Consider the following 15,713-nt stretch of genomic DNA (forward strand, 5'->3'; position numbering starts at 1 on the left):
TCAGTGAGGTCCAGGGCGTATACAGCCTACTATAATAACACATAGGCCTAAGCGTGATTTTTAAAAATGCCCATGGGCTTCTTTTCAAAATAGCATAGGATTCTTTTCGAGATAGACTGCGCATTAATTTCACAACACACAATAAATTAAAAACAAGCTTGGTTTATAACAGTTGTTTAGGTAATATAATGCCAGTAAATACACTCCATGATAGAGATTGATGTAACAGTGGCCTTACTTACTATTTAATTGTAAAAATTCCCAAAATTTACAGCATTCATTTTGAAAAGAACCACCACCCTCCCCTCCCCCCTCTTCTTTACTTTGCAAAAGTAGCCTCGAAAACAAGCCCATCCAAAATTTGCAAAAAAAAGTCCAGGGCTTCAAGGCGCTTTATCTGGTAAAATTGGGTACCGGTATATACTGGTAAGGAAGAAAAACCCCACACCATTGCACAGTCTGAAAAGTGGGAGAGCTCTGATTTTGAATTACCATTACCATACACGAACAAATACAAATTTTATGCAAACAGCGGGATATTACAATGTGGTTTATTTATAGCTTTCTGAAATATTACATTTCCTTTCCCGATACCACTGATTCAAATTACATGAACATTTATGATGCAGTTTATTGTTAATAATCTGAACTCTGGCCACAATTTTTTCCTTAAAAATCACATCAGTGTTTAAGTTTACCACGTCCACTGACTACCGTACACAAAGTAACATATTTATTTTAATGTCCCAATTCTTCCCCCTGAAAATCACACTACTGATTTTGTATTTTGATGTATTCTATTACAGTAATAAAACCACTCAAAATCTAGGACTATGACAGCTGGTAAGAAACGCAATATAAACATGCTATGAAACAGTAATAATTGCTCTATGAAGGTGTTTACTAAATATTAACATAAATATTTAAATTTGTGTTTAAATTACATATTTGTCATATTGTCTGACATTTTCTGAATTATATACTTAACACTTACAATGTTTTTCAACAAAGGTACACATTCTACAATGTTTACACAATAATGACTTCCTATTAAATAAAAATGGGCCAAACAACCCAATCAAAAATTTTGAAATTCTAGAGTTGGTTCCTTTATTTAGGGCAAAAAAGACTTGGCCAAAATAACTGCATCAGGTCTTATTAAACTATAGTTAATAAAGTAAACATGAACTTGCCTAAGTCAAATCTAAAATGGCATTGGAAAAATTGTTCGACTTAGATAAAATTCAAATTACAGATGGTTAATTAATGGAAAACAACAATTTACCAAGTCGACTTCCACAATTCCAACTGTACTTTATACAGTTGAACTTGCCTAAGTCAAATTCAAAATGGCATTGAAAAATTGTCTTACTTACAAATTGCCAATTAATGGAAAACATAACAATTTGGCATCTAAAATAAGGTTGACCTATTACAAGTTTAACTGTATTTGAAAACCACAACTTTCAGCCATATGGTTGTCATTCTATAAACAAAAATGTATGGGGTGAGTGATGGTTGGTATTGAACCCTAGAACCGACAAAACTTTCAACACTTATTTCCACATGTTTCTGTGCTTGAATAGCACACAAGAATTATATATTGCCTTATAATAATGTGTAGGTCGATTGAGTTTAATTGACACAGAGTGAGTCTGACTACATAATGTAATAGTATCTAAATGCTTTGCATTATTTCTCCGGTCACTGTATCACTTACTTGCTGAACTCAAATTCAAAATTACAAGGGGCATTCCTGTATCAGCTAGTAATCGGCATATTTCTGATTTTTTTTTACTCCATATACAAAAAAAAGATAAGCTCAGCAAGTAGAGTCTAGAATCATGATAAAGTAAATGAAAAGTGATTCATAATTAAAATAAATGCCAAGGACACTAGCGTTTTCGACCTCCTCTCTCTTTTACTTGAAGTTGAACAATGCTGCCAGCACTCATGTTGTAGTATGCTAAGGAGTTGGAGTCCTTAATAAACAGGCCCTACAAAATGAATAAATTTAGTGCATTGAGATTAATAACATTTTTAGTTTTCATAAATGAAAATATGAATGAAAACATATAAAGCAGGAGGGCAAGTTGGTGAAGTGGTAAAAGTTGTTTTCCAGTAGGCAAATGGTAATTCAATTCTTGTAAAATTGTACAACTGTTTGCACATGGACTTAAATACGCACATCGCAGTAGGTTTTTGGCATGTGTGGTTCAATCATGGATAGAATCTGAAAAGTTTAATCGAATGGTGAATTGAATGGCTGAGCGGTTAAGGCAGGGGTGTCACAACCTACAGCCATAACATCTGCGCTGTCTCAAACGGCACGCTCGCCTATGATTCCGGAGGTGGAACAAGTCTTCTCGGATAAGGACTATAAATCGTAGGCCTAGTGTACCCATCTGGGTCATGTGCACTATAAAGAACCCAGTACATCTTTTGAGACGAGTAGGGGGTTAGGGGGTTACCCCGGTGTACTGGTCCATATAGACTCTTGTTGTGGACAGAGGAGAGTAGCTGGTACAAATTCACCGGCTACCTCAGACACGAAAAGACCATTAGGGGAGAAGAAAGTTACTGTACGAGATCCTGTAGTCCACGCTTTGAGCGCTCTGACTTTTATGAAATAGCGCTATATAAATGATGGTTTGTATGTATGTATGTAGCCTGGTTACTTTCACAGAGCAACATCGCTTTGTTTAAACCTACAAAGTGGCTTTAAATATTTCACCAAGAAGAATGTTACACAAGCTGGGAGTGAAATGTTATCATCCACTCATATAGGAGGCTTGCCATCCCAAATGTTAAACTGAATAGCACAAGAACGTGGCGGTATTATGTATTTTAGTACAGAGAAGCAGTAATAGTTTTACTCATTACTTTGGCAATAGTAAGTCAATTCCATTACATTAACCATCATTTTATAATGTGGAGAATATGAAAATATTCAAAGGTTATATTTTTGTTTTGGTCACTGATATTGGTTTTGGGATGGCAAACCTCATATTATATTATGAGCAAACCACATACAGAAACTTGATAGAGTAGACAGGCTAGATATTAACAGCAATCACAAAGCAACACATTAAAGCAAAATAAAACCAGTGTTTGTTATTACTAACCTCATACTGTAATTTCTGTTTACCAACAGGCATATTGAGGTCGTCCATTAACTTGGCCTTGATAACCGATACTGAGTCGGTCAGTGGTAACGTCATTGTAACTATTTGACCTGCAAGCTTCCATTCTGGCTTGTCTGGCACATTTGGCAACTGGACACGGAATGTAACTTGACCCTATTGGTGAGAAAGAGGGAAATAAAATTGAATCATATATTGCATTTTAGAAATTAATATCATTAAATCATTTTAATCTAAATATATAGTTCAACTAATGACTTTAAAAAAAAAAATGTTCTTCCAAAAGTTTTGCAGAAAAACATGTTTGTGGGACAAGCGTGCATTCCTGACCCTGTTCTCATTCGTCAGTCGTTAAGTTTTATTCAAACTCCAAAAAGGTCACTGGAACCTAAGTGCAATTCAAACATCGTAAACCACCAAGCTACACCGCCATCCAAGTAAAAATGAATAAACGTACAGGATTTGTGGCCAAGAACTGGTCTTCTGGTATCAGTGATTCTTCAGTCTTCTGTTTCTTAGCTGGTGGTTCATCCTGCATCATTCTGGCCTGTGGGGGCGGTGGTCCAGGTTGACGTACCATCTGCATCCCCATTGGTGGCTGTGGCATACCAACAGGACGACCTAGGGAGGTCAGGTTAAAAAACACTAAATTAAAAATTCTGAAACTTTATGGTAAACGTAGATTAAATAATTGAACTGAACTACACGTCTTTAATTATTGCAGTGTGTCACAAATGGATGGATAGATAATCTTACTTTTTTAAATGGAAATATGTGTATATGTACAATAAGTTGAACTGGTAGGTTAAATGGTTGTGGCTAAGACTGCCTAGCTCGAAGTTGGTGGTTTGAAACCAAGCTGTTTAAGTGCATATGTTTTTTGACACTTTTTCTACAGTGTTTGCCTCTATTCAGAAGTATAAATGGTTACAGTCGTGCACTGGCAAGGTAAACAGACTCACTGTACGAGAGGAGTGTTAAGCCCGCCTCCCCAAAGCATTGTACAATCTGGCCTACCAGCTATGGACAGGGAGTTAGGCCTTCAGGCTGGTAACCCTAGAGCGTATATTCATAATGTATACATTAATGAACGATCTATTTTTATACTAAATTTTTGATCTATTTGTCCTTTTTGCCATAAATTATTATGAAATTTTGTTGTCATTTTTGCACTTGTATAATTAATTTTGTATGCATTTGCCAATGGAAGATGAATTTCCTTTATTTGTATTTTATGACGAGGGCAATAAAGTTAAAGTTATCTAAATGAGAACCAAATTTATACTATATATTGTACTATTGTGTATATAAGGCTCCTCCATTACCAATGGAGGGTGCATCACCTCCTTTAAATATAATGTAAAAAAAATGTAAGAAGATAAATTCATATAGATTGTACCTTGCATAAATCCTTGTGGCCCTGAGGACGGAAGTAGTGTAGTCCTAGGCCTGACTGGCATTGCCATAACAGGTCTTGGTGGTGCCACTTGCATGAGTGGTGGTTGATTCAACAAAGGTGCTCCAGATCCCATCGGTTGCATTGGTGGCCTAGGACCACCCATCATGGGGGGCTTCGGAGGAGCTGGCAAAGGTGCTGGCACAGGCTTTGGCATATGCATCGACCTTGGGATATTCTGTACCGGATACTTTTGAAAAGGTTTGGCCGGTCCAATCTTCTCTTTCTCTGCATCAGGCCTGTGAAATTACAGAATAAAATTCAACTTTTAAACATCATCTTTTCTCTGTATTTACTACAAATAGTTACAAATTTTACCTGTAATTTTGTTATGACATCTTAAGAAATTATAGTAAGGAAATATACCAATTTATTAAGATTTGAACAGCATTTTGCCAGGTTTTAAGGTTTATCTCTCCTATAGTTGTGGAGCTAGGTTTAAGATTCTACTAGGAAGTTGAGATTTGTATACATATAATATATTTCCAGTACAAGTTAAATTAGGTGCCACTGCACTTCAATTTCCAATTTAAATGACATATAAATAATTATGAATATATACAATTACTTACAAGAAACCTTCTGCCTTTTGGTTGGCTGCTATTTGATCTCCAACTGTAATGTTTGCTTGTGCCTTCCTTGTAGTAGCCTCCATGCTGTATTGGTAGAAGTACAAATAAAAGACATTTCCATTAACTTTTTTTCAAGGTACAACTTTATCTTTATCAATGGTAATTAAAAGTAGCTCGCTACAACCATATTTAATATTTGAAAAACTCAAAAGGCCTTAAAGTGGGAAAAATATATATTGCAAAAAAACATTTCCTTAGATTTCATAATTAATGTGCAGGAAAGATAAAAACATGTCAACAACACTCAAAATGTGTAATTTGGGATTTGATAGCCCAAGGCTATAACACAATAATAATTGTTACTAGGCCTTATCATTATTTATTATTTATTATTATAATATAATATACATTACGGTACAATGGTAATGGATCATTTTTATTGTTTTCAAGTAATCATTATTATTTCAAAAACTGATCTGAGAATGCATTTTGACATGACATAATGTTAAAGGTCATACAACAAAATTGCTGAATACATGGAGCATACCTAGCAGAGTGTCCATCCCAAATGACCTTGTCCTTGTTCTGCTTATCATCTTCCTCTTCACCAAGCTATTAAATAATATTACAGAAAACTATTAATATAACAAAATATATTACCTAATATATTCAATAATATTAATAATCATTTCATATGAAAACTAGAATTTCTGCGTCACTCTCTTAAAAATTGTTACCATAAATCAATCAATATGTCACCAACCACTTCAATAATGCTAATAATAAATTAAATTTATTTCTAAATAATTTGATATGGAATAAATGATCAATAGTTTACTATTACATGAAATACATTCTTTGTTTTTTATTCTAATTTAAAAATCCACGAACCTTTTTACCAATTCCTGTCTCCACATCACCGACACCAAAAATATCTGTACGTCTCTCTGCAAGTTTTGTGAGATGATCCTTCATGGCATCACCCTGAGCGAACACATCGTGTTTATCTGTCTTCTCTTGCATTTGTCTGTCACGTTGCTCGATCCACCGTGGATCCAACATTCCTGAAAAATGAAAATGTTATTCATTTATAATTCAATTCTTAATACATTTACTTTCATCAGTAAAAAAAATTAAAGATTATAAATTTTCTTTTTAATTGCTATTATAGATAGTTGCATAAAAATAAAGCAGTAAAATAACAAACTCAACTAAGTCATGATATAAGACTAAAGCTTTGATTGAAGTTACTTTGACCAAGACAGACGGTAACTTTAAATTGGATAAATCTACATAGGCTTAAATAGGCAGAGAGCTGAGCTGAACAACTGATCAAAATCAACTAATAAAAACATCTTCTTTACTGTACAACACAAGTTGCACAGGTGATGCATGACTGCATATATGTGAACAGTTACAAAATGCATTTGGCAACATGTCAAAACATTTTTATAAGAAAACTCTACCATGCAGTTTTCAGATGTAGTTAAATTTTGTTAGATGATAAACATCTCATATCTTCAGACTTGAAAACTTTCATAATCATTTTCTTATAGTACTTTGTGTTGTTCTTCAGGGTTAAAAAAAGCTTGTATTTCTTACCAATCTTCATATGCTGTGCTAGCTTGTCTGCTGGAATCTTCTCTCGTGTGAGTGGCGATACCAACCATGATTCCTCACTGATATCAACTTGTTTAGGTGCTGTGAATATAAATTATAGGCATCGTAATAAGAAATATCAAAGGTAAAACAGGTAATAGATTTTATACAACTTGTTAACCTTTTACAACCTTGTGCACAATGAGAATTCCTGTCATCTGTACCCTCATGAATATGCCATGGATTTTGGCACTATGTATATGATTTTTGACAGAATAAATAGGTCATAATTCAAATTAAAAATCAATTAGTACTCATTTTTTACATATTCCCTAATAAATATACCTTTAGGATTATAATCCTTCCTGATTTCAACTTCTTCCGGTTGGGGTGGCAGTGGGGGCGGCATAGGTGTGGTCTCTCTAGGTAACGCTGGCATTGGTGCTGGCGGCATTGGTGGTATCATTGGCGGCGGAATTGGAATCGGAGGCTCCTCCTCATCACTGCTTTCCTCCATATCTGAATCCTGTTAAAACAAAATAAATTCATCATGTTTCAACTTTACACACATAAAATTCTAGTTAAGTATACTGTATTCCATACTCATTAAACAGCAAAGAAAGTACTTTGATACAAATATCTCCACTAGTGATATCACAAGAAAATCCATTATGAAACATATAGGTAATTTAAAGTACAGTAGAACCTCGATTTTACGTACGGTACGGGACCAGAGGGCGTACGTAAATCGGGGGATTCGTAAAATAGAGGTTGGGTTAAATTTGTGGTAACCTTTGACCTAGTAATACGTACGTAACGCTCAATACACGTATGTACGAACGAACGATGATACCTAGGCTAGACCTAGCCTCTAGGCCTACGAATAAAACCATGTGTTTAGTGTTTTTATTCATCACTTTACGATGTCATAATAAAGTGTTCAAATAAAACCATGTGTCTAGTGTATTAATTCATCACTTTATATCTTTTATTTAACTAAAATAAAGAACATGAAAATATTGTAAGATTACCTATACGACAAAGTTATAACTTGGGAATTCCCCTTCATGCCTATTCTAAACAACAGAGATGTGGTGTTGTCTGGGCCTGTTGAGACAAACTAAACCCATGTGCGCTGCACTGGGCGAGCCAACCAATTAGCGTTCGTGTACGTGAAACAGCAACCATGTGCTATGCACTGGGCGAGCCAACCAATTAGCGTTTGTGTACGAAACTATGTCTACTCAGCTTCGTGTAGAAAATTTCGACCAGACGAGTTCTTCCATGGTTTGCCACACGAAGCTAAGGAGGAAAGCTATAATTTTGAGCACCATCGGTAGTTGTTCATCTCACTCAGTTCACATGGTTTTAGATTATAACAACCCGGTATTAGACTCAATCAACGTTGCTGTTTAATGAAAATACGTTGCATTATGGTTTGTTTATTGTTATAGTTTATTGTTATATTCTTTTTACTTATGGTTGCTCTCAAAAGGGCAGTTTGTTTTGAATATTTTCGGGGTTTTTGATGACGTCATCGTCCATACGAGGCGTACGTAAAACAGAGGGTTCGTATAACTGGGGTACGTAAAAACGAGGTTCTACTGTAGTCATGTGACTTACTCCTTCATCCATGTCCTGAACCTCTGTGTTCTGGTCAGCTGGTTGTATCTTTTCTTTCGGTTTTTCAGCAACTTTGTGTTGCCTGCTTTCTTCTTTTTCCCCGTCCTCCTGCTCCTCTTCTTCTTCTTCACTCTCAACATCCATAACAACATCATCCTCTTCATGCAGAGTTTCCTGAAAAGGCATATAACATTTATTAACCATCTCAAATATAAATTATGAAACATCACATTATTACCTTACTCTCATATTACATCTTTAATAATACCATTAAACCTCAAATTGAAGCCCTGGGCTTCTTTTTTTGCGAACTTTGGATGGGATTCTTTTCGAAGCCACTTTTGTAAAATAAAGAGGGGGGGGGGGCTTCTTTTCAAAAGAAGTTAAGGCCCTAGGCCTATGCTTGAATTGCGCTGGGATTGCGACAAACACAGAATGGCTAAAAACTGTTACGGTTAGCTAAACGTAGGCTTACACAAATCGTTTGTGTGCGAAAACTTCCAATTAACCGGCATTAAATCACCTAAAATACTGTATAAACCAAGCATGTTATTAATTTATTTTGTTTCTTTGAAATTCATTTACAGTGTATGTACTGTACTACCTTGAAAAGAAGCCTATGCTATCTCAAAAAGAAGCCCATTGGCTTCTTTTCAAGGCTAATTTTGCAAACTGAAGAGAGGTTTTACGGTATTAATTGCTATTATTATTTCTAAATTATAACTAATTTATCATTTTTAATAAAAAAAAGTAATATTATAACTACTATTATTTGTGATAAGTATTAGTATTCTGAGTTTAATTAACTTCAATTTCTTTTAGCACTTATAATTTTTTAAGTATTAATAAACCAAATATTATTTATTATTAACACTGTAATTATATATCAATAGAGGTATGATATAATTTTAAATAGTAATTCTTATATTAATTATTAATAATCACCTTACCCCAAACTGCTCATATCGTTCTTCAGCAATGACCCTAGCCCCCACTTCTGATGGCTTGACTGGCGGAGGGAAGTGGCCAGGTTCATCAGGCTGGAAATCAACGGTTTCCACCACAACAAAATCATGCCAATCAATCTGTGCATATGCAACTGGAAAGTAAAATGAAGAAAATTTTAAAAAGCTATTCCTTAGATTTTTCACTCCTTAATGCATCCAGAATTTTTCTCCTTAAGCCATGCAAGTAGAATTTACAGGAAAAAATGATTGAGGGCAATGTCTCTAAGTACAGTTAGCGCCTTCTTTCGACAAACAAAAGTTATTACTGACCCATTAGCTTTTGCCAGATAGTTCATTCAAAATACAATATATTGGTAACGTGCCCATTCTACACGGTGTTTCACCTGTTCCATCACACTTTTGGGGTTTTCACCCTCCTTGCGCAGCTTTGCAAGCACATCTTTTGGAGGAATCAAAACCTTTATGGGAAAATTGAAAGAAGAAACCTCTTAAATAATCAATCAAATATAACTCTTAACAGCAGCTGTGTCTGAGCACAATGTAAAGCTCTAAAAAAAATAATAAGCAATGAAACAAACAATGAGAATAAATTAAAATTTATTTGATATTCTAAAATTAATGTCTACAGTATACTACATAGATAGTTCTGAAGAGAACTGATTGTTTTTGTTAGGAGTTTCTCAACATTTGCTTGCTTTGAACATCATCTGAAGAATAATAGCTGTATCTATATTATTTGATATAATGATGATGACTACAGCTGTGATGATGATGAATTCTTTGTATCCAGAAGAAAATTATAACAAAAAATATGGAGCTACTTCTTTGTACCTTGGTGTATTGTTCCACCAGCTTTGTGAAGTAGTTGAACATGCTGTGCTGAGGCCGTAAGAAGTCAAACAAATAGTTCCTCTGTTCCTTGTTCATCAATGTTGTCAAGAATTGTCGTCCATTACGTGCCACGAACTGAGCTGTCAGTTTCACTATGTCACTTAAACAGAAATATACAAGCATTAGTTTATTTTATATGAAAGCTCCTCTGATATATCCAGTGGCTTCCAAACACAATCAAACATTTGCCTGTTAGACTTAATATTGTCTGATTAAACAAGATAGTGTATGTTCAGTTGTTATTACATTCAATGACTCCGTCATACCACTGGTCAACCATCTGTGCTCAGTACAAAATGTTAGAAATGTATCCTAGATGAGGCTGCAAACACCTACAAATTAAACTGTGACTTAGTAATGAAAAGTTTTCTATAGCTTCTGCACAACTGCAGTAGACTATTAGACAAAGAAATAATCTTGTGAAACAGCTATATCTTTCAAGGTCTTTACAAACACACATCTTTTAATTCTAAAATTATCCATCTTAAAACTGATCACACATATTTTTATATTCACATTGATGTTGAAAATAGATTTTGACATAGGCATTTGGTTATGATCAGCCATTTTTAACATTAAAACTTGCAGTCCTCTTTTTTTATAATTAATTATTAATCCTAATTAGTTTGAAAAGAGATATTTTTTGTTAATTAATGCTTCGTTAGAAAATGTTTGAATGTACAGTCATCATTAGGTTTTACTTACAGCTCAAAAGCTGAAATTGAAGGTGGATCAGCAATAAACTCCCATTCTGGTGGTGATTCCTTGGGAACTGCAGGCTCAACTACTTGCTGCACTGTCTTGGACAAAATTGGTGCAATCTGCAAAAAAAAAACAAAAAAAAACAAAAAACATTTTTTAAAATGAAAATACTGAAAAGACAACCCATAACCCAATACCAAGTATTAAAGTTGAATATTAATGATCATGTTTATATGCTGTAGATTTAATCCTGATTCTTATATTGATATTACATGGAAACTTAGCTCAATCAAATTATACATTTATGTTCAACATTCATGTGTATCTCTTTGAATACTTTCCAGGGACTGGAGGCGTTTCCAACCACCAGGCCAATGTGTGAAGTTATGATGCACTAAGCAATGCTAAACGTCAATGAATTAACTCTAAACAGCAGTAGTTAAACTTTCCTAAAGTTGATTTTCCTAAACTTGGATAATTTCTAAGCCGATCTTATTTTAAATGTCAAATTGTTATTTTCCATTAACTAACAATCTGCGCTGTAAGTCAAATTTTATCTACGCCGAACAATTTTTCAATGAAATTTTGAATTTGACTTTGGCAAGTTCAACTTAAGAGTAATTCATAAAATCTGATTTAATTTTACTGTAGATTATAACATGACACTCAAACAGTAAATTCTTTCAGGCTTTTTAAGGCTGATGTATCAATACTTACTGCACATTATTAACTTCAAATTTAAGTAGCATCACTGTCTATTCACGGTATGATTCCTAAAACCGAAACAAAGGACATGTTGTTTCTTTTTGCTTCTCACCTTTGTAATAATGCCTGTTTGTTCTGAAGGTTTTCCCTCCTGGAATTCCTTAACCTTATGCTGATAGTAGGCATGGTATGGATCACCATGGTTGAGGAAGTTGAATTTTGCATTTGAGATTTCATTCTGACGAATACGTGATTCAAACTCTGGGCCTACATAACAGAAAACAAAACACTGTTAAAAGGATTTTTTTTAACAAATTAGGCTTAAGCATCTATATTTATATCATCCATGTTTATTGCCTAAAAGTCCATAACATTCAATTCAACATTCACAACTACTAAGAAGTAACCAAAATAAATTTAAACAAAAAAACAATCTTCATTACACAAACAATTTTTGCAGGTATCTTCAGTAGTAATATAATGCTCTGACTTTATAAAAACTTATTAAATTACACTTACCATTCCTTGCTACAAAACTTGCAGTCTTGTCAACAATATCTATGAAATTCATGTTTAAGAAAGACAACTTGGACATTAAAAATAAATACAGTACAGTGTTGTAATAACATTGAACAAACTACCAAATCAAGATGTGCTGAACTGCACATTAGTATTATACCTAACACAGAACTAGCAATCTGCAGAATAGGTAATTATTTTTATGTTAGTTGCACACAGTAAAAATATAAGGGTACATGAAGCTGTGCACACAATATTTTGTTAAAAATTAACTACAAATATAGATTAGGCCCTATCATACAGTTGGTAGAAAGTAGTGTTTCCCTACAATAAAAAATTACTTTAGTTGGTACCAAGGTGACTGAGTGCAAAACTGGTTTAACATTATATTTCTACATTTGAACATTATGTCTAAGCATTGGTAAACATTCATTCATAAATTTACTCTGTCAGATTTTGCTGGTTGTACCCGAATTTGATGAACAATGTCACATGAAATCGTGGCCTTTCTACATAGAAACAAGTACACAGTGAGCTTAGTCTAAAATATGTCAGCATTGTAGTAAAATAAAATGTCTAAAATAAAAAGCTAACCAACATTAAACTTTATCTCATCCAACACATCTCATCCAAGATGATTTGATGACAGTAAGCAGAAAAGTTTACTACAATCCGCTCAAAATTTAATTATTTAGTTAGGCCCTGATTGCACTGAGCAGATACTGTAGGCATAGAATCGTAATTCCGTGTAGGTTGTAGTTTAGAGATAGTTTTCTAAAAAATTCAGATATTTTCAAAATGCCAAGTCCAATTTGGAGGGCGAAATTTTTGGGTGTAGAAAAAATTTTCTGTCCGAGCAGACCGTACATTACTAGTCATTCCTGGCTTGTCAACAATCATTCATATATATTCATAGTTTCTGTTGCTGTAAGTGGTAAGGCTTGGATTATTTATTTATTTCTTGTTTAACCTGGGTTAACAACTCAGTTGAAAAACAACTGTTATCCTTATGTGGCCAGGATTAGTGTTAAAGCAGGAGCCACACACTACAGCAGTGGATGAATCCATCTGTGAGTGCTTGACAAATGCAATGTTAGTTGTGTTGATTGCCGGTGGTAATCATTCAAAATGTTGCATTGCACATGCTTTGTTGTGTTGTGCTCTCACTGGCCAGTCAGTGGAATCCTGTATAGCTGGAGACCATCATCACCACACAGTGTATGCCTGACCTACTGTTAACTTAACATAGGCTTAGCCCAAAAAGCATGACACAAACAAAACACCAAAAACAGTAGGCTTAGGCTAATCATCTCACAAGAAGTACTTTATTAATATTATATATTTACTATTTTAAAATTCTGTTTATAAAATACAAAATATAGCAAAACCATCTTACAAGAAAAAGTATAAATTTTATATGAATTATAATTATATATCCCGAAACTAAGGGCAGAAGTACATAATTTAATTAGGCTAAGAATTATAGATGTAGACTCACAAGGCCTAGGCCTTTATTTGAAGCGACTAGGCTAGTAGAAAAGGATACTTCGCACCTCTGGTGGCGGGTAGATGATGCCGACCATCGGCTTACTTGTTTGTTGAACCTCGCTTCCTTCTTCTTCATCTTGTTGTTGGGTCTCCTGAACTGAAGACGTGACTTCGACAGGCATATTTAGTATATGGAACCGAATATATAGTTTAATAACAGAAAGAGAAACAACCTATCATGTAAAACGTACCTTTTAATTACTTTTTAGCTGTAAATTTTGTAAAGGTTCAACCTCCAGCCTCCACACCGCCCAGGACGAAAACGCATCCTCTACAAAGATTCATTTGTTGTAAAATCTCTCCCCACCGAAACTGCACAGCAGTGAGAGGGCAGCAAACTGAAAGAGTGCAGCAGTGGCCTAACAGTACTGACTTGAATTTATCGCAAACCGACATCTAAAAATCTTCAATAGTAATCACAATATTAGTTAATAGAGTATTGTATTTTTTAATAATTAATTAAAATCATATTGCATAAAATAACCATAGTCTTTGGAAAATAGCACCAGATATAAAAATAAATCCTCATTACAGGCATACTTTAAAAGTCAAAAAATAGACAAGAAGGCACTCGACACTGAGAGGGAGACAGGTGGTACTCCAAAGACTAAAATTTGAAACATCTCTATTAAAAAAAAAAAAAAAAAAAAAAGAACAAGTATCATGTTGAAGATGAATTCCGTTTTACTACTAATAATAATGGCATCTTGTAAGGCGCACATATCCGTCTCAGAGAGCTGCTCGCTTAATTACTAGAAGCTGTCCTTTCATTATATTTTTACTTTTCTGAACTTCAATTTATTCAACACTGTAAAGGTCAGGGGTGGCGCCAGCGGAGGAGCGGGGAGCCCCAGGGGGGAGGGGCATCATTTCCTTATTGGGTTTTATGCCTCCCTGCTATTTTCAATTATTTTTGTGCCACCATTTTTGAGATATATCGCACACAAAAAAACCACACGAAAACACCAAAACGTTTCACACATACACGCACAAACTTACACGACTGAAAACATATATCTCCTGGCGCAGATAATAATAATAATAATAATAATAATAATAATAATAATAATAATAATTAATAATTAATAATAATAATAATAATGATAATGATGATGATGATGATGATATAATAATAATATTAATAATAATAACAATAATAATAATAATAATAATAATAATAATTTGTAATAATAATATAGTTTGTCATAGTTTAAGTGCTTTGTAACAATTTTAATGTTTCTGTTAATTGTTTATGTTTCTCCGGTTTATACTTGCACTGGAGAGCTCCAGACAGATGGAGATACCCTCTTTTCAGCAGTCCTTCCAGATACTGCTGAGTCATTTTGTTTTGTTTTGTTTTTGTTTGTGCACGGAGTTTGTTTTTATGTTCGTTTTTGAAAATTTGAAATAGTGAAATGATGTGATATGATGATGAACTGCGGTAATTCCGTGAGCTATTTTGCCCAATGTCCATTGAACTCATTTAACAATACATTATCAACATAACCTCGAAACAATTCAGTTTTTGATTAACATTTACAGCGCTGTACTAAAAAAAGTAAAGGTATTCAAAATAAAAATATTCATTATTAATAGTTCATCTGCATCTTAATGACACGTTTTTAGTAAACAGTACGAATTAGAGTCAGAATCAAGATGTAATGATGAAATTCACAATGTGATATGGCTCACATATAATATTAAAAATAGGCTCCCAGCGGGAGCGTGTGTCTGCCCCAAATACAAATAAAGCATCTACACGGGGATTCAGTAATCAGGAAATGTGTGGTGTTGTTACTGTAGAGTAGTGACTTTTTAGTGAACTTTTTCTAGGACAAGTCTTATATATTTTTCTGTGTTCTTGTCAATTCAGTATGGCATCATATTTCGTAGAATTGCTTTTTATCTTTACCTCATGACTCACACCAGCATTCCTCCATACCGGATTTACTCAGTTCTACAGGGTTAAATGCTAGATGATAAAAAG

The 15,713-nt window shown here is 34.1% G+C and overlaps 1 protein-coding gene across 1 annotated transcript; it reads right to left on the reverse strand.

Annotated features, from left to right (window-relative positions):
• Window positions 1–535: 535 nt before the first annotated feature.
• LOC117118151 (splicing factor 3A subunit 1-like) lies at window positions 536–14,007 on the reverse strand. The gene is made up of 17 exons (XM_033262666.1): window positions 13,725–14,007; window positions 12,179–12,217; window positions 11,772–11,926; window positions 10,958–11,073; window positions 10,193–10,352; window positions 9,720–9,819; window positions 9,344–9,546; window positions 8,394–8,567; window positions 7,116–7,296; window positions 6,774–6,872; window positions 6,063–6,235; window positions 5,719–5,783; window positions 5,172–5,255; window positions 4,543–4,838; window positions 3,601–3,764; window positions 3,126–3,299; window positions 536–1,997 (listed from the first exon to the last, which is right to left on the reverse strand). Exons 1-17 carry the CDS (start codon window positions 13,846–13,848, stop codon window positions 1,896–1,898), a joined length of 2,409 nt encoding a protein of 802 aa, XP_033118557.1. The 5' UTR covers window positions 13,849–14,007; the 3' UTR covers window positions 536–1,895.
• Between the last annotated feature and the right edge of the window lie 1,706 nt (window positions 14,008–15,713).

The sequence above is a fragment of the Anneissia japonica genome, unplaced genomic scaffold (genome assembly GCF_011630105.1).
Source record: "Anneissia japonica isolate Jap-2015-1 unplaced genomic scaffold, ASM1163010v1 scaffold11779_len1430905_cov172, whole genome shotgun sequence".
Classification (NCBI taxonomy): Eukaryota; Metazoa; Echinodermata; class Crinoidea; order Comatulida; family Comatulidae; genus Anneissia; species Anneissia japonica.